The sequence below is a fragment of the Sebastes umbrosus genome, chromosome 6 (genome assembly GCF_015220745.1).
Source record: "Sebastes umbrosus isolate fSebUmb1 chromosome 6, fSebUmb1.pri, whole genome shotgun sequence".
NCBI classification, from domain to species: Eukaryota; Metazoa; Chordata; class Actinopteri; order Perciformes; family Sebastidae; genus Sebastes; species Sebastes umbrosus.
Genome location: NC_051274.1, coordinates 18,443,461 through 18,470,375, shown reverse-complemented (window position 1 = coordinate 18,470,375; position 26,915 = coordinate 18,443,461). Strand labels below are relative to the sequence as shown.

The following is a 26,915-nucleotide window of genomic DNA, read 5'->3' as shown; positions in this document are numbered from 1 at the left end:
CATACAAGGAATTTGATGGTATTTTGTTGCTTGCAATGTGCATGCACAGAAATACACATGCGGCTAAAAACAGGAACAATAAAGCTAAACATAAACATTTGACTACTATGTACAGATGTAAATATATATATATATAAAAAAAATTTAAAATGTATAAATAGTAATACAGTAGAGCAATGGTGCAGAGAGTAAAGGGTGCTGGAATAAATATGGAGTGATTGATGTAACAGGTTGCTTTATATACATGAGTTAGGTGGATATTTAAGCAATAGCTCACAACAGGCCGTGGTATGTTGTGATTATATCACAGTTGAGGGGGTTGTCGTCCCTCCGCGAATATCACGTTCTGAAGTGAGCTATTGCTTTTATGAAACGGTTATCAAGTATACCAATAAGAAAATATAACTTTTCTATGAATAAATAATATTTTCAATAAAATAGGCTCTCCTGCCTGCACATACTGAGATGGTTGCTAGACCGGCGGTTGCTATGGAGCGTACGGTAGCATATTTATTTTTTTCATCACAGGCTAGCGTTATACTGATTTCTATATTTGGCTATTTATTTACATTATTTGTATGTTGCCATTTATTGTGCAACCACTGAAAAATTGTCCAGCGTCAGTAGGATGACTTTGATAACTGTTTGTACTAGGCTTGTCTTTTTTTGTCAGGTGGCGGTGTGTTGCTTTGCGTGGCGAGAATAACTTTCTCCGGTCCTTTTTTGGTTTGCTTTTTCGGTTGCCAATCCACTTACGTCCATAATCTCTCTCTCGTGTCAAGACCTGCATCAGATAGTCTCTGAATCGTGGTGCTGTGTGTATTTCTTGTTTATTCCAGCTTGCTTGCATATTCTAAACAACATTGTGGAATTTCCTCTTAACGTAACGCTGCATGTCATTTAGCAGGTGGATTTTTTTCTGGAGATGAGCACTGCTTAATGCATTCCTCCATAGAAGTTAACGTTTCCATTTTGTAGCGGGTTTTAGCAGCTCACTTTGTTACTTTGTACCTGTAACCTGTTATGTGTTGGCGGAAGTGATCCCCCGTGACCTTGTCGCTAAGCAACCATACCAACATAAAAGTGTAATGTTTTTTCTCAGACACGGAGTGATACTGAAAGTGCAAAGGAATTAGATATCATAGCAGTGGTATGTGGGTATTATATCAAGGCTACGAACCAATCAGATTGTTTGATTTGAGCTACACGTGTATACAATGATGATTATATTTATATTGATAGTGATGATATTACCACGTTAAAGAACAGTGAATATTTAAACTATGAAATATATAAATTACTGGGAAAGTGGATGTTATGTTGTGTTGTTGAAGCGTTATTTCACATGGGATTTTCCTGGCACTAGTATGGGCTGATGTTAAATGTTTATCAGAGTGACGGCGGGCAGGTGGCAGATCTGTGCAGAGCACGCGAACAAAAACGCAGACAAACTATGAAGCTATAGAACTATATATTAAGCTATTTTGTTGCGTTGCCCCTTGATGCAGCATATATGTCTAGAGCTTTTATTGTGAAAGGTCAGAACGGAATGAGCGAAGCTGTTATGCGCTGCTGTTTGGTAATGTGGGAGTAATGAAGTGTTTGTCGTTATTTTATTACCTTCATAAAGATTAGGAGCAATCTAACCCTCGGCTACACAAGCTGTTGAGCTGTGGATCACCTCTCTCTGTGAGTAATATTCACAGATGCATACAGTGTCAGTTGAGTAGGCGGCCCTTCAATGTGGACACATTCACTTACACACTGCTAAAAGAATGTGGCCCTTTGCGGCCCAGACCAGCTCTGAATGTGGTCGGAGCACTCAGATCTCAATGCGCCTTGAGTGCACTGCATTCACACCTGTACTTATAGCTGTCCACTTGTGATCGGATCATTCAAGATGCATGTTAATGCTAGGGATGTGCATTCCAAGCAAAAATACTATTCGAAAATCACTGGGTATTATTTGATTATTATTCGAATAATACCCCCCCCCCCCCCCACCCTACACACACACACACACACACACATACACACCCCTGCGCTAACAGAAAAGAGCCGTATTGAACGTGCCACACACGTTTTACTGGTAGTAACGTTACTACCAGGCAGTGCCTGCAACGGTTAATACAAGGGAAATGTATATTTTTTAAGATGGGACGAATATTCGCATAAATGAATTAATATTTTTTTTTTATAAATAACGCCTTTTCGAAAAAAATCAAAAATCATAACTCATCCCTAGTTAATGTCAGGTGTGAACAGGGTCTATGAACTCCTTTCTGGCCTGGTTGTGTAGCATCCTGTCCCCACTTCTATAGGCCTCCTCCTTGGCCTGACGAAGCTGCATGAGTTTAACTGTAAACCAGGGTCTATTGTTGCTGTATGTGCAGAAGGTTTTCGCTGGCACACACATCCTCACAACAACTAAGATGTCACAGTGTCAGTGAGTTCATCCAGGTCTGTAGCTGCAGCCTCAAAAACACTCCAGTCAGTGCATTCAAAGCAGGCCTCAAACTCTAGTTTTGCCTCGTTGGTCCATCTCCTCACAGTCTTTACCACAGATTTAGCAGATTTTAGTTTCTGCCTGTAAATTGGGACAAGATGAACCAGACAGTGATCAGAGAGTCCCAAAGCTGGACCGGGGAGAGCGATAGGCTTCCTTTAATATAATGTAACAATTGTACAATGTGTTACTATCCCTGGTGGGACACTTAATGTGTTGCCTGAATTTTGGCAGTTTGTGGCAGAGGTTTGCTCTGTTAAAGTCCCCTGCAGGGAATAAGTCATTAATACTGCACATGGTCATGAGTCTCTCACTTTAAAGGTCTGCAACTAAATGTTCACTATTATTAGATATCAAGTCTGGAGATAGAAGTTCACCAGCCAAAAGATCTTTTTACAGTCTGGTAACCTAGAAAGGGCTTATCACTCTTATTAACCCTTGTTACCCTTATAAAATAGGCAAGTAAAATCCCATGCCAGGCTAGTAAATTTAGCAATGGGCAAGTAGTAAAAAATAAATAAACACATTGTTTTTTCCTGAGCTGATAATGGGAGTAGCCAAGGAGTGAGCCATCTCGCTTCCTTCTCATCTCTGTTGAGAATTGCACATGCGTGGAACTGATTGGCACTCACAAGAAAATGACGACGAGTAGAGATAAAGTTTATGAGCTGAAGCGCAAGCGAGCATTTCGGTTATCCTGGAAACATAGATTACAACAAGATTAAACATAACAACTAACTTTAGTCTTAGTTGTTATTTGATAACTGCTAATAAATAAAACAATTTGGGGCAAGTAAAGATTGACTTCGGACAAATAGATTTCTGGAATTAGTGGAATTAAAAAAAGGAAATGAATGTTGAAACTTGCTACTAGCAGTTTAGTTTGTTGAAAGTCTTTTAAAACTATAGGACCATTTTGATTACATCTATTCCTTTTGAATTTGAACCCCCCCCCTTTCTGCTAAATGAATGTAAACTATAATATAAAGGCTCAACGACTTCATTGTGCTGATCTTAGCTTAGCAGTAATTTGCGACAATGGGGATGCAGGCTTTTGTTCTGCTGCTGCATTAAACTAAATGCACAGAATTCATTCATTGTCATCAACTTCTCATTCTTATTCAGTAGCCTGAGGAGTCTTTCACAGCATACACTGGATATAAAGGCGGGAAAACAACCTGGACAGGCTGCTAGTTTATCACAGAGTAATCACAGATTCACATAATAAGTCACACTTACACCTATGGGTAATTTAGAGTCATTAATCCTCCTGTTTTGCATATGTTTAGACTGTGGGAGGAAAGCCTCGTGAACATGCACAGAACTAATGTATGATTGATAGTGATGTATCAGTTATCAACCGCACCAGGTGACAATCTCAGGTATGGATCAGGTCATTCCGCTACATTTATTTGACAGCTTTAGTTGATAGTTACTTTACAGATTAAGATTTTACAAACATAACATACAATGAGTTTATAAAATATGATCCATTTCTTAGATTAAATTAAATGTTACTTAATGCATCACTAATAATAATCCAACAATACTGTATAATATAATAGCATACCACTCACAGAGGCTGTTTTCCTGCATTATGACTACTTTTATTTTTGATACTTTAAGTAATTTTCTGTAAAAATACTTAAGTATTTTTACTTACTGTAAGTGACATTTTCAATGTGTGACTTTTACTTGCATGGAATAGTTCTATATTGCCGAATTGTTACTTTTACGCAAGTAAAGGATCTCTACTGTTGAAATGCTATGGCAGTGTAACAAAGCCAGTTCCCCCACAGAAAATAGGTCTATGTGAATATGGCTTTCTGTTGTATAATTTCAAGCCCCATATTAATTTTCTTGCAACTTTAGTCTCTGTCAGTGGGCTACCTCCGGGTCTGAGAAGTGAAGCCAAAAAGGTTGTGTCTTTAACTTGCATTCTTTCTAATAGCCAAAGTCCGATTGTATAGAAGTTTATGAGAAAATGAGCCTACTTCTTACTTGATTTATTACCTCAGTAAACATTGTAGACATGAGTTTATGGTCTCAATACAGCATGATGTTCATTTTGTGAATTGTGGTCCCATGTAGAGTCATATAAACCATAAAGCAGGGTAGGCTTTAGGGCGTGGCTACCTTGTGATTGACAGGTCGCTACCACGGCGTTGTCTGGTAGTTGTCCGTGTTTTCATTTTTTAACTTTAACCCTTTCACAGTGTGTTTTCAGTTCATGAAAGTTAATTAAAAACTTTTTTGGTCGCCTGAAAATGTTTTATTCAGCGTTTAGTTGTACTTAGCTCCACCCTCTTGTGTCACTTCTGGTTGCAAAAAAAACAAGACAGCGACGGGCCAAAATGCCGAACTCAAGGTTTCAAAATGGCAGTACACAAACCAATGGATGACATCACGGTGACTACGTCCACTACTTATTTACAGTCTATGGTCTCTGGTTGTCCATTCTCTGCAGGACTGACACCCTTTACTGCAAACCAAAACAACATTATCTGACTCAGCGGCGGGTCTGTTGTTACTGGTGGGCTGGAGCGGCCACTTTAAGACAAGGACGGGAGTAAGAAACTGAAGTCTACATAAAACGACATAAATGGGCCGCCCATTCGAAGAGTAATGAGGGCTTATATGGCTTTTTACCTGTATCAATGCCTGTGTGTGCTTTTATAGAATTATGCTCATTATTCACTATTTGGTGCTGAACTGTGTTCCGCTCCAACTCACTCCCATGTAATATAAGCTATTTTATAGAGTGCATCTATTATCTGTAATCTGATAAAGATTTAGCAGCAGTGTATGGTTGCTTTACTCCAGCCTCCTATCGTGTGCAGTAAAACTGAGACTCAGACAAGTGAGTCATGTTGGAAGTGACAGCAGATATTTATCACTGCCACTGTTTATGGCGCAGCCTGCATGCACACTTTTTTTTTTTTTTTTTTCTCCTTGTCAATCTGAAGGCCTGAGCTAGAGAGTTGAGCACTAATAAGACAGCTTCAGTGTTCATCTCGCACACTCCCCTCCTCTCTCCTCTCTGTCAGATGAAGGAAGAGATCTGAGCGCGTCCTGGAGAGCCTCCCCAGTGATCACTGGGTAGAAATAAAGCCGATTGCTTAAATAAGTAAGAACAACCACCACCGATTGACTGGCGAGATGTGTTGCAGCCGTAGATTTTTTGCCCCATCAATGTTTGAATGTGTGAAAATCAAAAACACTTCTGGTTTTTCTTCATGTACACAGAGTGGAGGCAACTGGGTTGCTGCTGCTGTATGCTGGCAAGCACCCACTTTTCAAAATTAGGACTTGCTCCCGCATCAGCATGCTTTTTTTTTTTTTTTCAACCCCTCAGAAAACATGATGAATTATTAAATAATAAATAGTGGAAGCACGGAAGATGTCATCAGTGCCTCAACTTGATTTTTCCTGAAGTGATAAAGGAGAAAAATATCTTCCAGTATTCAGTTTGTACAATTTGTTCTTTTTGAAGTTTAAACATCCTTCACTAACCGGTTTCTTTTTTATCTCTGCTTGTGATTGGATTTGATAAACCAGATTAATAAAAAGATAATGGTGTTTACCTGAATTTCTCCTCACAGCAGCCTTCATGCAGTGAAGAGAGTCCTTAAGATGTTTTGCATCGAGTGTCTTGAACAGGTTAATAAAACGCTGAAAAAACATTTACTGCAAAATGAACCGCACAGAAAATTACTGACCCTGAAGGGAATGGGTTTCTATTTGCTTTTGGTCTCAGCCTGTGATCATGATATACCCACATCCCTGCAGCTACGTTGTGATTGCTGAGGTCGTCTCCTAATGGTTTTTGCTGTTTACTTTCACTGCACTTTCAAATCACTTGCATCACCTTGTGAACTTGTGAACATGCGTTTTCTAAAAGCATCCGGAGAGTGAGCCGGGTATGTTGCTGGACTCGGCATCTCCCTTGTGCACCGTCGTGTCTCTGAAGCCTTCATCAATTATGTCCTCAAGGCTCAGCCTACCAGCATATTTCCACTCTCAAATGAATGGAATTCTCTATTATTTAGCTGCTAATATGGCTCCTGATGGCCCCTAAAGTCTGACGGGATGGGCTCGTGTTTGATGCTTCCCTGCACTCTAGACCGGCCCCAACGTAAAAAGGGCCCGACTCTGGCCACACTGGTCATTTTATCTGTTCTCCTCATTTCCTGCTAGTTGCATTAGCTGGCCCACTGGGGTTTCTTTTGGCACATTAAAACAGATTTGAGTTAATAATTGATGCTGCGATTTATGGACTCTAGTGCCTGAGGTTCAATTGTAAGCCTCCACTTAAAAAGAAAGCATGCCTCTCATTCCTGCCTTTGCCTCAGAGTGCTGTGATTTATAACTTCAGTTTGATGGTGTGCAATTTATTGTATAGGAGTCTATTGAAGAAAAGGACCAGACGTATCATTTTTCATAGAACAGCCATTTTGATGTGATTATGTTTGAGTTTCGAGTTTCTCCTTCACACATCAACTCAAGACAATGAAGAAAAAAAACTATCGATCTATGCACCACGAGCAGTAAATCTATTTGTAATTGTGCAGCGCCGGGCTCCTGGGTCTCGTCTTTGATTAAGAAACTGTGCCTGAAATGAATGTTCAATATCAACACTAGTCTTGACATTATGTGAAATGATCTATAGGATGTTAATCAATGTTTTTTACGTAGGTGATCAAAGACCGTGTGATGTATTTGTAGGCATTAGGCACAGCTTCATTAAAATTCTGAGGAGGAGGTCAAGAAGTACATGTCTCATCATGTTTTCCTGTAATAGCGTTTCCCTCTCTACACAAATGTAGAACTGAGATTCCTCTATTTCATCTGAAAGTGTCATTCAAATACATGTTTCAGTGTATTCCTTCCGAGAGGACAGTATAACTCACAGGAACCTGGACTCATAGGAAACAGATTGTTGGATAGAAGTGCAAAGCCTAAAGGCAGTTAGACTTCCAGTTGTGTCATTTTTAGCCATGCTAGTAGCGTTGCTCTAGGGATGACAATATCAGTCAGTCAGTCAGTAAACCACTTTGGTCCAGACTGAAATATCTCAACAACTATCGAATGGATTGTCATGAAATCTCACACAGACATTCATCGTTCCCAGACATTGGGCGCCATGCAGGAAGCGATTCACAAACAGTTTTCCTATTATATTTGTTCGTATCCACAATTTGTTCTTATTTTGTTAGTATCCATTGATTTCTGGGATTCACCAGTGTTTTCTTATTTTTCCCCTTCTCTTAGGTAAGAGGAAATTTTACGAGTGGTCGAGAGCACTCTTACCAAGATAATAAAAACACATCCTGTTTGCATGGTCCACACATTTTGTCCAGTGCAAGGAAACGCAAGTTTTAAATTTGAGGAACATAGAAAAACGCATGCATATCATAATAATATTAGATTATTATATGTTTTTGAGTAATTATAATGATTGGATTATTGAATTTGTGGGCTAAAGAAATACTAGAGATACCGTTTTTTCATTTCCGATACCGATTCCGATACCTGAACCTGTGGTATCGGCCGATACCGAGTACCGATCTGATACAAGCGTGATAAAACTATATATATATATATATATATACATACAGATATATATATACAGACAGACAGACAATGAATGAACTTTCTTTTATTATTCAGTTTATCAGTTACAAAGAACATAAATAAATGAAACTAGGAATAAATAACAATTCTGTATTCTCGTAGCTGTCTCCTTAGTGGACAGCCTTTGTGCTAATTTGTCCTGCAGGGTGCAATATACTAAACATTATCTGCTAAATATCCGCCTGTTAACATTGTTTTTGTGGGCATGTTTGCATTTATCTAAAAGCACGGCTGTGCATAAATACAGCCTCACAGAGGTTTGAGCTATCAGTGGTAAATTGTGGTCGCTCATTCATTCGTGGATGTGGTCAGTGCTTGTCAAGTGTGAAGAAATTGGTTTCCTCAGTGGTGGCTGACCCTTGTTTAATCATATGCTTTTATGCAAATTAAGTTCAGTCTGAAGGTCAGCCAACAACTTTGTTTAGCACTAGTATTTTAGTGAAACACACAGTTGCAGGGTATACCTGATGACACACAACAGAAAGACCGAGCCCCTACGGGATACAATTTAAAAGCACCATGGCGCTGGAAGGTTTTTTGCACATTAAACATTCTTTCGGTGACTCAGAATACAAAAAATTCTCAAAAACAATTTAGAAAAAGAATCGGCTATGAATATTTGGCATTTTTAGCATTTCTCAAAGACTATAATTCCTTTCCTCTTTCAAGGAAATTAATAAGAGAGATGAGGATCCATTCCCAACAGAGCAGAATATAAAGCAGGAAGAAGCATTAAGAAATACACCTGGCTTCAATCCCCTGAAAAGAGGGATTGCTACCATTTCCAGCTCCATTTTAATTTCCTGTTTATTTCGCTCTCTGCAGCTTTAGGAACTCTGAAAGGATTTAAATGCCCTTCAGTCCCCGTGTCTTTCTCCCATTGCCTTTGATTTATAGATTTGATTTTCAGCTTGAAAGCAAAAAGGGAGAAATTCCAAACGGGGGGTGAAAAAAAAAACACCATCATGACATGGAGGAGCTTAAAGCGAGCTGAAAGGTGGAGGAAATAGGAGGGATATAAAACGCCCATTGCCAGCTCCACGGATGAAATATGAGGAATTGTTGGAAACCATGTAAGAAAACGTGATATGTAGCAAATGAACTGGGCTTTATTCAATCCCCAAGCAACCATAAGAAGTCCCATTCTGCTCGGTCTGTATTGTGCTGTGCCCTGTGTCGACAGGACTCACTTTCACTCAACACTGTCGTGCACCCATTAAATTCTACAATACACAATCATTCCTCCCTGCAAACTCTGTAAACACACTGTGCTCCCTGTTACTCTCTTTCACTTTGAGCAGTGATTTCTCAGCAGGAGATGTCACTTAGCTGGGATAGGCACCCTGATTTGACCGTGACTATAGTGTATTCAACACAAGCCACGACTATTGTAACCCATGAATATATGCATTTCCTCACCTTGACTGTGCCTCTATATGCAAGTGATCAGCTGGGATGACTCTAAAAGGCACCCAGTGTGCCGACAGCGGGGCGGCCTTGGGGGAAAAGGCAGCTTTTGTGACCCACAGTTCCAGCCACAGTGCTCCTATGGGACCACTGGGCCATGGGGAGCCCAAAGGGAGACAGAGCGTGGCTGAGAGACAGGAGGGATACTGGGGGACTCACAGAACAGATAAACCCAGGGGATTACTGTCAGACTGCACGCTCCTCAGACTTGCACATGGTCAAAATGAGGAGCAGTTTAACTTGAACCTCTTTTAATTGAGTACGGCCTCCAGCTAAAGGAGGTGACTAACCGTGTACAAGGCAGCGGCCATAAGCGTCCATTCAAGTGGATGGCTTTTATACATAAAGGTGGTGATTTAGTGTTCCTCTTTATGTGATAGATATGTGCGGTATTTTGTAACAGCGTTAATTTCCAACTAATGAGTGAGAGAGATTAATTCATGTGCATGATGAATTGTGTGGCGGCAAGCAGTCAGGCTAAGCAAATTCTTGTCCAAAAGTGTGTGTGTGCATACCTTTTGTGAATGCTTTTCAAACTCTGGTAAAGACCGCAGGGGCACTTATCTGAAATAAGTAGGCCTGCCCTCCACCGCAGTCCTCGCTAGAAGCTCCATATGGTAATGAGCTGAAGAAAATATGTTATTTGCAACACAAACAACACTGCAGTTAATTCAAGCAGCATAGGCACAATCCACTCACACACACTTTCAACACTTTTCCAAGTGTAAAGTTCACGTGAGAAACGGAAGAATGAGCTCATTTGCGTTGAGCAATTTAGAAAAATACTTTGAAGTAAGGGCTTGTGCAATGCAAATACGTCACTGTGGCGGTATGAGAGCAGCTGCCAGAACATTAATTGAAATGAATAACAAACTAGGAGGCTGGCCAGCCAAAGTGAAAGGGATGATGAGGTTATGATGTCCATCTGTAATGTGTGCAGCATCTCAGTGTTAGCGTTCCTCATTAACGTGAAGATTATATTAATCTGCCCAAATTGGTCAGTTCAAACACATGGTCCTTGTGCGTCTTGTCGAGTTCAGTGTAGCTCTCCCTTTGTGTCACAAAGCTACGATATGTTTGGAACCACCGTCTGTACTTGTACAAAAATACTTGTGTCGCTGGACAACGTTACCACGTAGAGACAGAAATCAATTTAAAACGAGAACAAACTGCTGTTGAATAAAAATGGTAATCATAGATCAAAACACTTCAGCTGCACACATTGTACTGAGGAAATGTCCTGATGTTTATCACAGTGCAGGTTTTTTATCTTTTTCCTGAATCCTGTCTCTGGTTTGTTGTCAACAAACTAACTGTGGATTCCCAGTAAAAAGGACGATGCTTCACTTTACTTGAGGGGACACAAAAATGAAAAAAAAAAGATAAATCATGATGTAAAGAAACATGTACTCAGTATGATTCAGCACTTTACTTGAGAGGGCACCAAAATAGTGACTGTAATGTAAGTAATTAGAACTACTTATATCATCATTTAGTTCCTGATTCCTTCCTCACTTGTTTCTTGGTAACTACTGTTGTATTCTATCGTAAAATGTTAACAACAAAACAAGTATTTGCATTTGAAACATACAATATTTATTGGAACTAATCATAGACTATTGTATAGGAAGTGACGTCCACAACTATGATTAGTTTGAATAAATAATGTATGTTTCCATTGCAAATAATTGGAATGGCGAGTCATTGAACGGTGAGTCACCGTGACGTCACCCATTGGTTTGTGGACTGCCGTTTTGAAGCCTCGAGTTTGGCATTTTGGTCTTCGCCATCTTGGTTTTTTGCAACCAGAAGTGACACAAGAGCTTGGAGCTAAGTACAACCGTATGCTGAATAAGATATTTTTAGGCGACCAAGATGTTACATCTAACTTTCATGAACTGAAAACACACTGTGAAAGGGTTAAAGTTGTAAGACGAAAACACAGACAACTCCCAGATCGGACAAAGCCGTCGTAGCGACCTGTCAATCACAAGGTAGCCACGCCCTAAAACATACCCTGCTTTATGGTGTATTTGACTCTAAATGGGACCATAATTTACAAAATGAACATCATGCAAGAAGACTTGAAATCAGAGGGTTACTTCCACTAAGAAGTGAAGCCAATGCAAAAGTGCCTTAAACTTGCATTCTTTCTAATAGCCAGCAGGGGGCGACTCCTCTGGTTGCAAAAAGAAGTCTGATTGTTTAAGTCAATGAGAAAATGACCCTACTTCTCACTTGATTTATTACCTCAGTAAACATTGTATACATGAGTTTATAGTCTCAATCGCTACTTACAAGTCTTCTTCAATACAGCAAAAAAAAAACAAGATGACAACGGCAAAAATGCCGAACTCCAGGCTTCAAAACGACAACCCAATGGTTGATGTCACTGTGACTATGTCCACTTCTTATATACAGTCTACGGTTGAAACTAGCGATTGAGGCCATAAACTAATGTTTACAGTGTTTACTGAGGTAATAAATCAAGTGAGGAGTAGGGTCATTTTCTCATAGATTTATATACAACCCGAGGAGTCGCAAAATTTAAGGCACAGGACTGGAAAATAGTACACTATTTTTATGTTGGTTTATTTTTCTTTTGGTAGATAAATAATTCTAAAAGGTAATCTGGTCATCTGTCTATCGTCACGAAGGCATGTCACATCACCCCCCACCCACACACACACGGAGAGGGGTTGAAATGAGTCATTCACAAGGATTGTAGATAAATCTCTCCCATCACAATGCACCATGAAGACCCGTGTGATAAAAGAATCCACACAGGTCTAGAGCCGCTCAGAAGGTCGGCTAATTAACGAACACACGGCGAGAGGCATTTGCTATCACAATCAAATTTGTGGCTGAAGTCCTCCTGGCTAACTAACCCAGCTGTGCCCACTTATCACATAAGTCCAGCGGACCATGAGGTTAGCCATCAAAACAAAGGCCCAGTCACCCACTAATAGGGCCTGTGGAAAATTCCAAGATGCGTGGGTGGGAGGTCAGCACCTTTGGGTCATTACTGCCATATACAATACCTCTGATCATTATCCAGACAGGATACTTGTAACATTCGCGGGTTAATATCTCCTTTCTCTTGCTTTAACTTTTTGCTAGTCTCAAAGGGCCACATCTCTGTGTAACCCTGTAAGCAGACTCATTGTCACATAACACACGAGGGGAGAAAAACCTCCTGTTACCAAGCTACAGTGCCCCTGCCGTTATGTATTCCGGTGGCCACTTGTGCATTATCTGTCTATCTTTCACATTTCCGAGTGTGAATGGGCACTGAGCTCACAGCAGCAACTTTACAGAGACATAATTAGAAGGGAGCCGGTATGACAGATGGATTACAATCATAATTGAGAGCGTGGAGAGTCTATCGTCCTAGCTGCAGTGCACCTGCTTTGTCTCTGGCATAAACAGCAGAAGAGCTAAGAATTTGTCTTCCCGTACAGCATGTCTGTAGAATTACAATACTTTATTTTCTCCCCTCCTCCTCGCAGGCGCTGATTCTGCTTACAGTGATGAAGAAAAGTGTAGATAGCCTGATTTTATTATTCCAAAGCAGATGGTGCAGAATGAGACATGGGGGGCCCGCCAGCTCGGTGACCTTCATGTTGCTAATCTAACATTGCCCCTTCATTGATCTAACATTAACACCTCACCCCTCACAGAATATGCATGACTCCAAACGGGGCTGGTGGCCTGCTTGCTTTCGAACAAATCACCCCGACATGCAATTACCTCCTGCTCTGGAGTCATTTCTTTCCCGTGGATGCGACGGCCCTTTCACTCGAGTCTGGGAATTAAACAGGTTTCCAGGTTAATTAATTTGACAGACAGACCCCATTGTGCTCGGTGTCAGCCCAAAAAGGAAACCTTATTGCCTCTTGTCCTGGAGGTTGACTTTTTATTGTTCTTTGATTCTTCGTTCTTTTAAAGGAGCACACAGTGCCAGACCTGTAATTGACTTGAAGAAGACTGCATTGAGCAGACGTGTTATTGAATGCTTGAAACAAAAGCTCTGGTCTCTCATAGGAGCTCGTAATTCATCCAGTGGGATGCATTGAAATGTAATTCGCGCCCCCGCCATGTTGGAAGGCTGTGTTTTTGTTTGTTCGGTCAGCTCCATATTGGAACATAACCCTCTTCGAAGAATGCATTCACGTATACCTCCTTGCTTGTTGCTTCCTACTTCATCCCATGATGAAATTGAAATGGAATTTATCTGAGTGTGTTTGTGAGCGTGTGAGAGTGAGGAAGGAGAAAGAGAGAAGATCCAAACCAAAGTGTAATCTCGGTCTAAATCACATAGCCTCCCCCGGGGGAAAAGACCCCTCTTCCTGGGGTTAGTCAGTGAATTAAATCACGGTGAGGGCCCCATTTTTCAAAAGTAACCTTTCCGTTGACAGTGTAAGTGGGAGTCGGGCTCTCACACCGCAGAGTCCGAGCGGTGGAATTAGTGTCGTGCGTAGCGACACCAGTCTCTCAGGGTGTCATTTGTAGGGGCTGTTGCTGCATTTTTTCCAGGCCTGCCTGCCTGCCTGTCTCAGTGTGCTCACGGTGGAGGAGGCCATCTGCCTCCCTTCCGTCTCTCATCCCTCACTTCTCTCTTCGGCAGTCTCTTCCCAGCAGTTCCCACACAGTGTCCTTAAATGTATTTTTGGTGCAGCTCATGAATTTTGGCCTTGACGTGCAGTTTGTGCACCCGAAAACCCACATTGACATGTGCTCTGAGTTGGACATGCACGATTCGCCTATTGAAAGATATTCATGCGAAATCACTGCGGCTAATGGAGATAAATACACTACATGGCAGGATTAGGCTTGAATTAATCTCTATTCAACTTAATTAATTAGAAATTTGTCCATCCAAGCCTGTAATGTCAATAGGACATGTTTCAATTAGAGCTGCATCGCCTTTTCTAATCTTTTAATTGCACAGAAAGGAATGGAACGAACATGTTCATAAAATGGGATTCTGCATCCTCATAGTCGAGCAACTCTCAGCGGCTGTTTATTACTCAATGATCAAGCAACTTAACTGACTCATCCTATAATCCATTTTACTGTTTCCTGTTTCCCAGGGTGCTGCTGTGATTTCTCAGCGACCAGCATCCCCCGTGGATGCTATTGTTGGGCGTGTGGCGGCTGGTGTAGAAGTGGTCAGTTTCTAGGTTACTTGAAGACGAAGGCTTGTGCATGAATTATGTATCTAAAGTGCACAGTCGGCACCTTTTTCTCTCTCACTGAACGATCACAGCAGTAATTAGCAGAGCCCAACAATTATTATTTTTTTTAATATTTGAATAACACCTTTTTTTACATTAATGCCACAAATTGCCAAGCCGGCTAATGCATGTCCACTGAAAGCAAATTATCATAATCTGCTTGTTTGTAAAAAAGCACCATCTGTGCAATTAAATAGTTTGGTGATGATAGTGTTTTGTTAGGGGAGATGTGAGGGTCCCTCGCTCCTATAAAGGTGTGGTTAATTCTCACCAGCCTGTGTGCCAGCGTGCGTGCCAGCATGAGGTGTTGGTGATGTGTTTATTTATTTATTTATTTATTTAAAAAGGATCCCCATTAGCTGATACCAATGGCACCAGCTAGTCTTCCTGGGGTCCGAAATCAAGTACATTACATCTATCACATACATACTATATACAACATCATATTTGTGTTACACTAATAACATTCACATTTTCCAAACATATATAAATTTCACCTTCATACACATCTTCCACAACCATTTAGCTTCTCCACAGCTCCTGTGTGTGTGTGTGTGTGTGTGTGTGCACAGGATGAATCAGGAGTGTCTTCTGAAGATGGGTTGCCTGGGAGACCAGCCTGGACCCCTCCAAACGTGTATCTCTCCCTCTCTCTCTTCCGCTTTAAAGGTGCATCAGTAATGAATCCAAAAATCCGTAAAGGCATTTTCTAGTCGGTGGGTGAATCCCTTCATACCTTTATACCTATATAGCACAGATCTCGGTTTCATGCCTGCCACAGTCAACATCAAAAGAAAAAAAAAGAGTGAAAACACTCAGACTTGTGCGTGTTGGTGTGTTTGATGAGGATAAAGGATGGAGGAGGAGTGAGGACATTATTATGGATGCGCACTGAGAGGCACTCAGAGGAACAATAGTCTTACTATTCAAGTCTGTACGTGCATTTGTGCACCTTTGTTTACCTTCTCGTGAAACTGTCTGAAGACAACTTCCTGAAAACCTTTCCAAGCCATGAAGTGATGCTCTTCTTCTTTTTTTTTTTTTTTTCTTCCCTCCTCTCCAGCCAGTCGGATGACGTCTCGCAGAGGAAAAGGGGGCTGCAAACTCTGCGCACACACACACAGTGAATCCTCTCGCTGTGTGACTCATTCATTTTGTATAAATGCGAGCAGGTTGCAGGGAAACCGAGAGAGAGAGAAAGAAAGAGAGCCGGGGCTTTAATTAGCTGGGATTTTCTCAGCTCACATTTGAGCGCATATACTATACTCATTTTCTTTCTTTCTTTCTTTCTTTTTTTTCCCCCTCCTGGAGACTGTGGAGATGATATGCGCCTCCTGGGAGACCAGAGACACCACCGAGGACCAAACCATCCAATGCATGCGCTCCTATGGAGTTTGGTCCGAGCAAGAAGAAGAATGTCACCCACTTCTGCCGGTTCCTAACATCTAAGTATTGAAAATCCACTACATTGTGTTGTTTTGCAGCTTTATAGCTCCTCGGCTGCAGCTTCGTTGCGTTGCGCGCTTTTGGATTCAGCAGAAGTGGACACAAATTAGGCCAGTTCATCATCTGCAGCTTTCTCTTACTGATATTTTTTTCTGACTAATGGATGTATAGCCTCCTCTCTCTCTCTCTGAGGGAACTGAATTATCAGCAGGAGCTTCACCATTCAACAAGCTGCACCGCTCACTCCTCCTGGCAGCAAAGCGATGATGGGCGCAGTTTGCCTGAGCCATCTACTGCGTCTCCAGCTCAGCTTGTTGAATCTCCTCCTTTGCTGCTGACAACAATAATGGGTTCATTTTAACAAAAAAAACTTCTTTTTTTCTGCTTCTTCATCTTCGGGACTCCATCTTTTCCCCCTAAAAAAAGTTGACCATGCCTCGTCCTGGTTTGCGCGTCAAGCTGAGCGCCATATGGAGATGGTTCTGGCTCATGAGGACTGTGGTGGATGTGGCGCTGCCTCAGGAGATCTACGCGCCTCATTCAATCCGGACTGACGGCCATTTGACCCTCGGTGGTCTTTTCCCGGTGCACGCCAGAGGAGCCGATGGCTCACCGTGCGGGGACCTGAAGAAGGAGAACGGGGTCCAGAGACTCGAGGCCATGATGTACGCTTTGGACCAGATCAACCAGGACGAGCTGCTCTTGCCCAACATCACGTTAGGCGCTCGGGTGCTGGACACTTGCTCGAGGGATACCTACGCGCTGGAGCAATCTTTAACTTTCGTGCAAGCCCTGATCACGAAGGACACCTCCGACGTGAGATGCACCAATGGGGAGCCACCGGTGTTTGTGAAGCCGGAGAAAGTGGTGGGAGTCATCGGAGCCTCGGCGAGCTCCGTATCGATCATGGTTGCCAACATCCTGCGCCTCTTTCAGGCAAGTCTTTATGAGCAGTGTGCGAGAGTTTTGTGGCTTTACAAATAGTGTTTGTGCACAAGCTTTCTGGTAATGGTAAAAAAGAGTGTTGCACCTCATTGTAAGAAGCACATGAGAACAGGGGATGTCATAAGTAGTAACAAAAAAAAAAGCCTCTTCTCACAGGGAAATAAATCAACTGTTATTAATAAAACAAATCAGCTATTTTTCAGGTGATATTATATATATTTATTTGCTTAATGATAGAAAAGAGTGTTGCACCTCATTGCTATACCCACCCAGTAAGAAGAAGAAGATGAGAACAGGGATGCCATAAGTAGTAACAACAAAAAGCCTTATCTCACCCTCATAAATCAACTGTTATTAACAAACAAATCACCTTTTTTTTCAGGTGATATCATTTATATTTGTTTGCATTTTTAATTTGATGCATGCTAAACTTCTCTCCATCTTAAAATATTGAAACAAAAAAAGAAAGGTGAAGTGAGTTTGGGTGTTTTTTTTCACCCTCCGCTACACTGTGTGGTTGAGACAGCTGAGTGTGCTGTTGCTTGTCCCCGGTGGTGCTGAAAGAACAGCTCCCGTCTGTTCCAGTCTCACTCCAGAGTCTGGATGAGTGGGCACTGACAGCCTGACACAATCACACCCAAACTCAACAACCCCCTCCTGAGAATAACAGGCCTGCTTCATGTGATTGCACATGATTATGTGAGCCTCTTGTACAGGGGGGAAAGAGAGAGAGAGACCGCAGGCATTTTTATGAATTGTTTTGAACCTGAAAGCTCTGATTTATTGGTGGAGCTGGCTCGCTTTTATCTACAGGGGGCCCCCTTCTTTGCAATGAGCTTGTTTCAAACTCCTTGCACCCTAATTGAGCTCGATGGCTGCGAGTAAATGAAATGAATTTGCAGCACTAATTTCAAAATGAGTTAGCTCAGGGTTTATGGGAGCACATCTCTATTCCTGTTTGGCTGGGAAGTCGACTGATGGTGTTTGCCCACTGCTGGTGCTGCAGTGGAATGGGAAACGCAGCAGGGCACCAATACAGCAGATTAATTATTTAAAACACATCTCCATAGCAAAATATCTAATTACTTGAAATACCGCGTGGATGCAAATGTGCAGACTTCTATGCAGTTTTATCTCGTGCGAGGACGGCGACGAGGAGCGTCAGAGCTGCAGTGTTTGCACTAATGATCTGTGGTTGCAGATTATAACTCACAGGCTTGTCATCTTTGTGTTTTGTTTCAGTTCAATTAGACAAACCATGGGGCCTGGCTGTAAGTAGCTGTTTAACTATACGACCATCAAAGTACTTAACATGCTTTTAGCCCCCCTCTTCCTTTTCTTTTCACACACACACACTTACACACATGCAACACTCTTGTTTTTTTTTAACAGCAGTCATCCTCTGGGGTTTTTTGTTGGCTCCATTGGCTGGACTATTAGCCTGATGGTCCCAACCGCAACCTCCAGCCTGGCTGTGCTTCGTATTCACTCTTTGTAGACGGAGTTAACACATTATTTTATTTATTATTCAAGTTGGTAAAACCCTCCAGTGATACTTTGAAGCATCCTCAATACACTTGTTAAGTGTTGCAGAGTGTGAGGGTTTCTTTTTTTCCATGCAAGCTGTGTAACATATTGTATGCATTTGGGAATCCAGAGGGTTTAAGGGGAGAGAGAGAGAGAGAGAGAGAGAGAGAGAGAGAGAGAGATGATTTCTTGAGTCTTCTCCTCTTTTCCTTCTCACACCAGGTGCACCAGCATGTGTGTGAGTGTAGGTGTAGTTCATGGGCAATGTTGGACTGGAGCTCCAGCTCGAGGAATCTGTGGTTTGAACAGCAGTTGTCATGAAGCTCCGTCCGACACATTTCTTCTCGTGTTGCCAGAAAAAGGTGGATTAAATTGCAACAATCAAATCTGCAGACGAGGAATTCAGTCTGAACCCGTTTGCCCTGCAGCACACTTATTTTTTTTCTATGGTACCTTCGGTGATGATAGCACCGATAATAAACGATGATGAATTAAATGTGAGGCCACATGATACTGTATAATCAATACTGACCAGAAATGAGAGCTCCCAGCACAACTACCCTCATTAGTTTTAGAGCATTTGATTAGTGTTTGGCAGCCATTACACGTTTCTGAGATAGTTTGCAACTGCAATCCATCAAGTATCAAGTGATTCCAGTCAAAAGCGTCAAAAGCTTGACATAGCACCTGTTCAGATATGATTCAATGAAGCAAAGCTGATTTTTTTTTTTTCTCATGTCAAAGTGAAAGACAGCTCAGAAAGGAAGTGTGCAATTTCTTGTCCTTGTCAATTTGAATTACATTTCATTATGTGATGTGGTCCATAAGCAGTCTAATGGACTTTGAAGTACAATCTTAACGCTTTGAGCTTTCGGTCAATGAGCTGTCCTTCTAAACTACTATCCCCCTTTGTTCTCATTGAAAATCATCAAGTCATTTCATGTCTCACCTCTGTGATAAATGAATCATCAGGGCAGCTAAATAGCGATTGTAGATTTTATTGTCGTGCGCTAAATATCATGGCTGTCTATTCAGGATATGAGTAGCTGCTGAACTGTTAATGCTGGGAAATTGACATGAGGGATAGATTTTTCTGAGGACCTGGGAGGGTTGATCAATACTGTTGCCATGGTGAGGCCGATTTGCTGCTAAGATGTTTTTATTTCACTGCCTTTCATGCTGTGTTGGAAATGAGAAGCAACAATGCCACAGGAGGGGGAAAAAAATCAATCAGCCAAACTTTTGAATTGTTACCAGGAGCTATGATGTTGTGCACCTTTTTTTTGAAGAATCATCCAATCCTCACTGTGTAGCAGTCATTCCCGGGGAGGACAACACTGTAGTTGAAAAGACTGGACAACTTTGTCCATCTGTACGTCGTGGCCTCTTGAATGAATCATGAAATTGATTTTTATCCAGGTGACATTTACATCAAGGAGCGCAGCTCGCAATTCTCTGTCGCATCTCTTTTCTCAAAGAGCGAGTCAAAACTTTGTATTGAATGCAGGTGAACTCCGTCTTGTCCTCCTGTCTGGGGAAGCGGCCCCTTCAGACTAGCTGTCTAAGTGAGGCATTGACATCCTCTGCTCTCATAGCCCTGACAGGCGTCGGTCGGCTTTTTATCTCTCCTTTTTCACAGAATCATCACCGTGATTGATTTGAAGGAGATTGAAGCCTTGCAGTGTGATCCATTCAGCCGACAGTGGTAAAGGCAGACACCAAAGGAATGTGAAGGCTGTGTGTGTGTTACGTAACAAGTTCTCAAAGTGACACAAAATGGCAGAGGTTAATTATGTCTGTTTTTCTAAACACAGTTGCCATTTGTACATTGATGCATGCAGCAACGCAGGTCAATTAGTCACATCTCTTGCACTGTTTTCAGCCCCATCATAGAAGACACGGTTGGTATGTCAAGTATGCACCATACGATTAGATACACATACACACAAAACACAACCGTCTCATGGATATTTCATGATCCACACCAGTGGTTTTGGCTCTTGTATTTTCTCTCCATCACTTTGCTAATTGGCTTTTATACAGAGTGTGACACAGAGACCCCACTTAGCACATTATAACTTTATAACAAGTATGCGAAACAAGGACTTACACTTTCTCATCCAACTTGACATTTTCATCCAAACTAAGCCTCAGCCTCTTACTTAATACATGACTAAAATCATATAAGAGCTATTATAATTATTATTGCATTATTATTGTTTATTTTATATATTTTGCAACTTGTGTTTGTTAAGATTTTGTTATTGCGCGTGAACAGTTAGTCAGATTACTCATTTTTTTACTGGTAGAATGAAAAACTTGACTACACATTAAAAAATACTGAGTTGAAAACTACCGGACCAACTACACGCTGGGTTAATCCAACCCAGCAAGTTGGGTTGATCATTCAACCCAAATATTGGTTTATATTGACTAGAATGCTGGCTTAATTTTACCTCATAGATGGGTTATTGTTATTTCCATGTTTCCTTACAGTAAAATCTGTAACACATGTTATTCAAATAGATTGTAATAACTTGGATATGGAGTGCTACAGGAATGAGTCCTAAAACCCAGAAATGAGTTAGCATTTTAGCACTTCCGGTTCTCTCGTCTGGAAGTCAATGGGTTTGTTGAGTGGGTGTTCAGTTAGATGCCTGAAATAAGGTCTGTGGTTAACGCAAGCTTAAAAGATTTTAACGTTTTGTTCTACAATATAAACTACGTCAGTAAATGTCCCACTTGTGAATTCTGAAACCTTTACGTGTCTTCAAAAATGCGGTTGCTAACAAGTGGATAAATGAGACTACTAAACATCATCATGCCGACTCGTCCGCCTTTACATCCTCATTGTGTATGCTCGTGTCCATGCGACTGTGGTGTAGTTTGTTTATAGCCTAACTCTAGCTTTTTACTTCTGACGATTACATTCGCAGTTCAAAAATCATAAAAGTGATGTTCATTTGCAGAGATTATCTTGCGAAACAAAACATGTAAGTATCATAAACGTTTGTTTGCCACAGAGCTAATTTTCTGCAAAATAAAACTCAAAACTCAATGGGAAAATCCTATTGGTGTTTTGTCGAGGGAACCAGGGTGATGCTAACTACATAATACGTCAGCCTAATCTAAAATATATTTAAAATTTGGTCATCCATCCATCCATCTATCCATCTATTATCTGCAACCACTTATCCTATTCAGGGTCACGGGGGGGTTGGAGCCGATCTCAGCTGACATTGGCCGGAGGCGGTGTACACCTCAGGTCGCCAGACTATCCGAGGGCTGACACATAGACACAGACTTGGTAATGCAAATCATAAATACTTCCAGTAATGAACACAAAGAGTTCTGAAAGTTTTTCCAAAGACATTTAATTTTACATTTGTGATCGGACAAGAGAAAGACAGAGAAGGAAAAGAAATCAAACTTAAGCTGAGATTAAAATCAGGAACAAATACATATACTAGAATGAAGAAAGTGGAAACGGCTCAGTGGGATTTACTAATAATAAGAGAAAATTGAAAACTTGGCTGAATATGGACGATGTTAATAAACTGTCAAACCTCCGCCATCCATCTCTCTGGAGTCGTGAAATATTCACAACAGAACAAGAGAATTACTGAATATTAGAATATGAGTCAATCTGTCTTCGAAGGGGTTTTGATTTAAGCTTGATACTCGCACACTTCTCTCCTGTTCCCAATTTTCCTTTTATTTCACATGGACATGACGTCAGGTTAGAGTGAGGTTGTGAGCTCGCCTATATTTATAGATGAGCTGTGATGACACTTCACACATCATGTGTGAATTTGGTCAATGATAAAACAAATGAGGACAATGCCTAATTATTACATGTAGTAGGAATGGTTGCACCGTACCTACTGTATGTGAATATCACATCAACATTACATTGCGGAATACAGCACCTGAAGCCCCGAGGGAGACAATTTGTGTTTGAGACATTGCCACGTCCTTGAAGGATAAAAGAAGAATTGGGAACAAGATAGCGCAGGTGCAGGTGTTTTTTATCTCACCGTTTTCATGCAGAACACAAAACCAAAATGTGAAATACAAAACTCTCCAAAAGAAAGCCCACTCTCTCAAAACAGGGAACACATTTAACTTAAATATAAAGACTTTTATTTTACACTCTTTTCACAAATAACAAAAATGCCAGACAGACTTTAAAGGGTTGATGAGTCATCAGTCAACATAATTGTGCTGGTTTTGTAAAATAATTGATCTTGTTCATCAAATATGCAAACATAAAAAGTTAGAAATAACTATCGAAACCTACAAAACCACAGTATCGCGTATGAAAGTCATTAAACCTTTTTATATTATACATATAAATAAGTAGTAAGTAAGTAAGTATAATAGACCAAGGACAGGCAGACAGATGGTTGAGAGAGATGGCAACAAATATGTCGATTGAAAATGCTTTTGAAGTGGAGTCCCTTTATTTCCTGTCTTATATATGATAATGTTAGTTATCTAATGAATCTGGAGGATGACCCTGAGAATGATCCAGAGAGAGCAGAGTGGGACGGTGGGGAGCCATGTTGAGATGCAGAAACTCCTTATTTATTTTAATTGGATTTCGTTTTTTTGTGTGGTTTGCTGTTGTTGTTGGTGGTGTTGTTTTTATTATTAGTAACATGTACTTTCATTATCTACTTACTCTCTTGTGTCTGTACTAGGGATGCACCGATACCACTTTACCGAGTACAAGTACTTACATTTGGGTACTCGCAAGTACCGAGTACCGATACAAGACCCTCGTTAACAGCCAGCTGGAGGGTGTGAGCGACACATGGCAGGCTGGGGAGTCCCGCATACGAGGCGGTGCGCAGCGACTCACGTAAAAGTTGCCAGGGGTCTGTGGCGATGTCTGCAACCCACCCCACCCGTCTTGAAACATGGACCAAGAAGTCTAACGCACGTGCGATTTAGAGGGTGCAAGCAAAACCCCGTGGCGCAAGGAAAGTGAGAGCCGGTGCGCGCCGGCTGAGGTGGGGTCGGCGCACCACCGGCCCGTCTCGTCTGCACTGTCAGGGAGGTGGAGCGTGAGTGCGTGCAATAGGACCCGAAAGATGCTGACGAGGGTTAACGTCACGCTGCCGTAAAGTGGTATTCAAATGGGCCCCTTGACCTCTGACCTCAAGATATGTGAATGAAAATGGGTTCAATGGGTCCCACGAGTCTCCCCTTTACAGACATACCCACCTATGATAATCACATGCAGTTTTGGGCAAGTCATAGTCAAGTCAGCACACTGACACACTGACAGCTGTTGTTGCCTGTTGGGCTTCAGTTTGCCATGTTATAATTTGAGCATATTTTTTTAGTAAATGCAGTACCTGTGAGGGTTTCTGGACAATATTTGTCATTATTTTGTGTAGTTAAATATATACATACGTTTGCAAAAAGCAAGCATATTTGCACACTCCCATGTTGATAAGAGTGTTAAATACTTGACACATCTCCCTTTTAAGGTACATTTTAAACAGGTAAAAAATGTGTGATTAATCGCGATTAAATGTTTTTATCGATTGACAGCCATTATATATTGTAGGCCTATTTATGTTTAGATAGTATTTACAAAGCCCTCTTGCTCCGGTGCCCATGCGAATGGGTCTCCATGCTGTGTAGCGAGATGAGCCTCCTGACTTTAATTTATAATCGCCAAAGCAGCCTCCGTAATTCTCGACCGGGAAAGATGCAGAAAAACGGCAGAGAAAACAAAAATCCTTTTATTTAATAAAAAAAAAAAGCAAATACGACCCAAAATCTCAGAGAGACAATTTGCATGGAATAATATTATCACATGACATCTGTGTTTGGTGAAATATGGTAGGTAATTTATGGTGGAATTTTTAATTGACTAATTATGGACATGGCAGATTCACACAGGATTACGGACGGCCTCCGCAATTATTACAAATTACTAGAGGTCTCCAGGTAATACTAGTCCTGTGCGAATAGGGCTTATGTTGTTGCTGCTGTTGTCTTCGCTGGGTGGAGGGTACAGTCACTGTTATTATCAGTGTAATGTTATTGTAGTGGGGGATAATAAAGGGTTAATGTTGTGTCTACATTATTGGTAAAATACATCTGTTATACATGGAAAATCAATAAATATGTGTTAAAAAAGTAAGTAAAAAAAACTAAAACACAAATGAAAAGAGAATAAACTTGTAGTAGAGGGTATTTAGGAACTTTAAATTAATGTGTTGTACTTTTATTTTTGCTGTGGATATACTGAATACATTATCTACAGTCCAGTAATTCTCACTTCTGGTCCTTGGGACTGAGAGCCCTGCTGCTTTTCATTCCAGCCATTTAATCAGATGCTGACTTATGGCCCGATCAGACCAGAATTGGCAAGGTGAAATTTACTTAAAAAGCAGGTGGGACAGCAAATAACGTGGGCATAAACTGCAGGTGTTAGCCTGGCTAATAGGCTGAGAATAACATTGCGTTGAGAAATATACACTTATTTTATTGATTACTTACCCTGTCCTTGTGCTAATGGAGAGCCACGAAGCGTGATCCTTCTTCTGCTCTTTGTGTTCTTTAAGCATGCAGATATAGAAACAAGGATACAAACAATCAATACGTACTCAAGGAGGGGTCAATTCCGCCTGCTCCTTCAAATTGGCTGCAGCCTCGCTACCAGTTCAATCAGATTAAACTCGAATGTGTCTCGCATGCGTCACTGAAATGACAGGGAGCGAATTTTGGGCAGTGAAACTGTGATACAGATGAATGCATGAAGTGAAGTGATCTGGTTGGACAGAATGGCAGCAGTGCTCCGAGTCTGAGCGCCAGGATTAAGCAATACCGTGCATAGATTTGATGTTGGAATTGGATGAAATACAGTATTTGAGTTGTTTGCAAAATGAGAGTCAGTGACTCTAGGAAAATTCAGACCTGCAAAGGCAATAATTAAAATGATAGCCACACAGAGGAATATTGCCTGCAGAGCCTGATTATTTCATATTCCCATCCTTTTGGTCTTTTGGGGTGAAACAGTGTTGTGAAGGGAGTGCTGTTGCTCTCATGTTCAGTGAAGCAGGTGTATATTCACACACACAAACACAACGCAGTGCGAGCAACTGATGCAATATTAATAGAATGAATAAAATATCCCTGTGTCAAACAAGTTGTCACTGAGCCTGACATGAGGTCATAAGGTCAGCAGCCTGCCACGGAGAGAGTATGAGAAACCGCGCACGCCTTATATTAAGGTCTCGGCTATTCCCAGAGGCCTTGGGGGGAGGGTGCATATTATTATTTAGCAACATAATAGCATGCTATATGAATAAATGTTTCTCAATGAAAACACAGCTGGTGCATTCTTGTTCCATTCGTCATTTGTTTTCAGACATATTCTAGTTTGTGTTATGATTGCACTTATAGCGGGTATTGTTTCGGTATCTTTAATGAGGTGCCACCCCTCATTTATACGCGGGCTTTGGGCGTGTTTGACGGTTGCAGCAGCTTGACTCTCCCAGTCAAGCTATTACCCCCGTTTTCTCCCTCTGCATGGGAGGCGGGGGAGGAGGGCACCTGCTTAAAAGCTTAGCTCTGCTCACATTGAGGTCACACCAGTGTTCCTTCAAAACTTATCGTCGGTATGACTGTAAAATGCGGCAAAAATAGCACTCTTAGACTTTGTTGGAAGTTTTTCTGCACTTTATCTGGCGAGCAGAAGGAGCGAGAGAAGAGGAAACCCCATTACGTCCGATCCTCTTACGGGGATGAGTGGAGAAGTATGAGGAGGTCTCTGCTGGCTGCTGGCCGGCCTCTCACTCATCCTTCCAAAAAGGAAAAATGTCCCTGTTGCTTCAGCAGAGAACGATCCAGTGTGGGCTGAAAGGCATTATCATAGGGCTAATTGTAGTTTTTTGTAGTTGTTTCAACGCACTGGTGTGTGATCCATTGTGCAGAGCCTGAATTACAAAGTCACTCAGCCATAGCTGACTTCTGTGCTATATGACTAAGCAACATCCGAGTCTGTTTTCATGGTAGAAAACCTCATACGAGCACACAACGTCTGTATAGTTCAATAAGAAAATTTGCCTTTTAAATATGATCTGTTTTCACAAGGCAAATTCCTCTCCTCACAGTTCCTCAAATCCTGCTAA

The 26,915-nt window shown here is 41.3% G+C and overlaps 1 protein-coding gene across 5 annotated transcripts in view; it reads left to right on the top strand.

The window, feature by feature from the left end:
• Positions 1-26,915, top strand: part of LOC119489708 (metabotropic glutamate receptor 7-like) — a 113,735-nt gene that overhangs the window by 23,804 nt on the left and 63,016 nt on the right. For 2 of the 5 annotated variants that reach the window (XM_037772466.1, XM_037772467.1), the window contains exon 1: positions 15,373-17,226. The exons of 2 other annotated variants lie outside the window; for them this stretch is intronic. In XM_037772466.1, coding sequence (XP_037628394.1) covers positions 16,723-17,226 — 504 coding nt within the window. In that variant the 5' untranslated portion in view covers positions 15,373-16,722. Of the gene's footprint in view, positions 1-15,371; positions 17,227-26,915 lie in introns of those variants that run through there. One more of the 5 variants, XM_037772468.1, reaches the window with a different exon arrangement.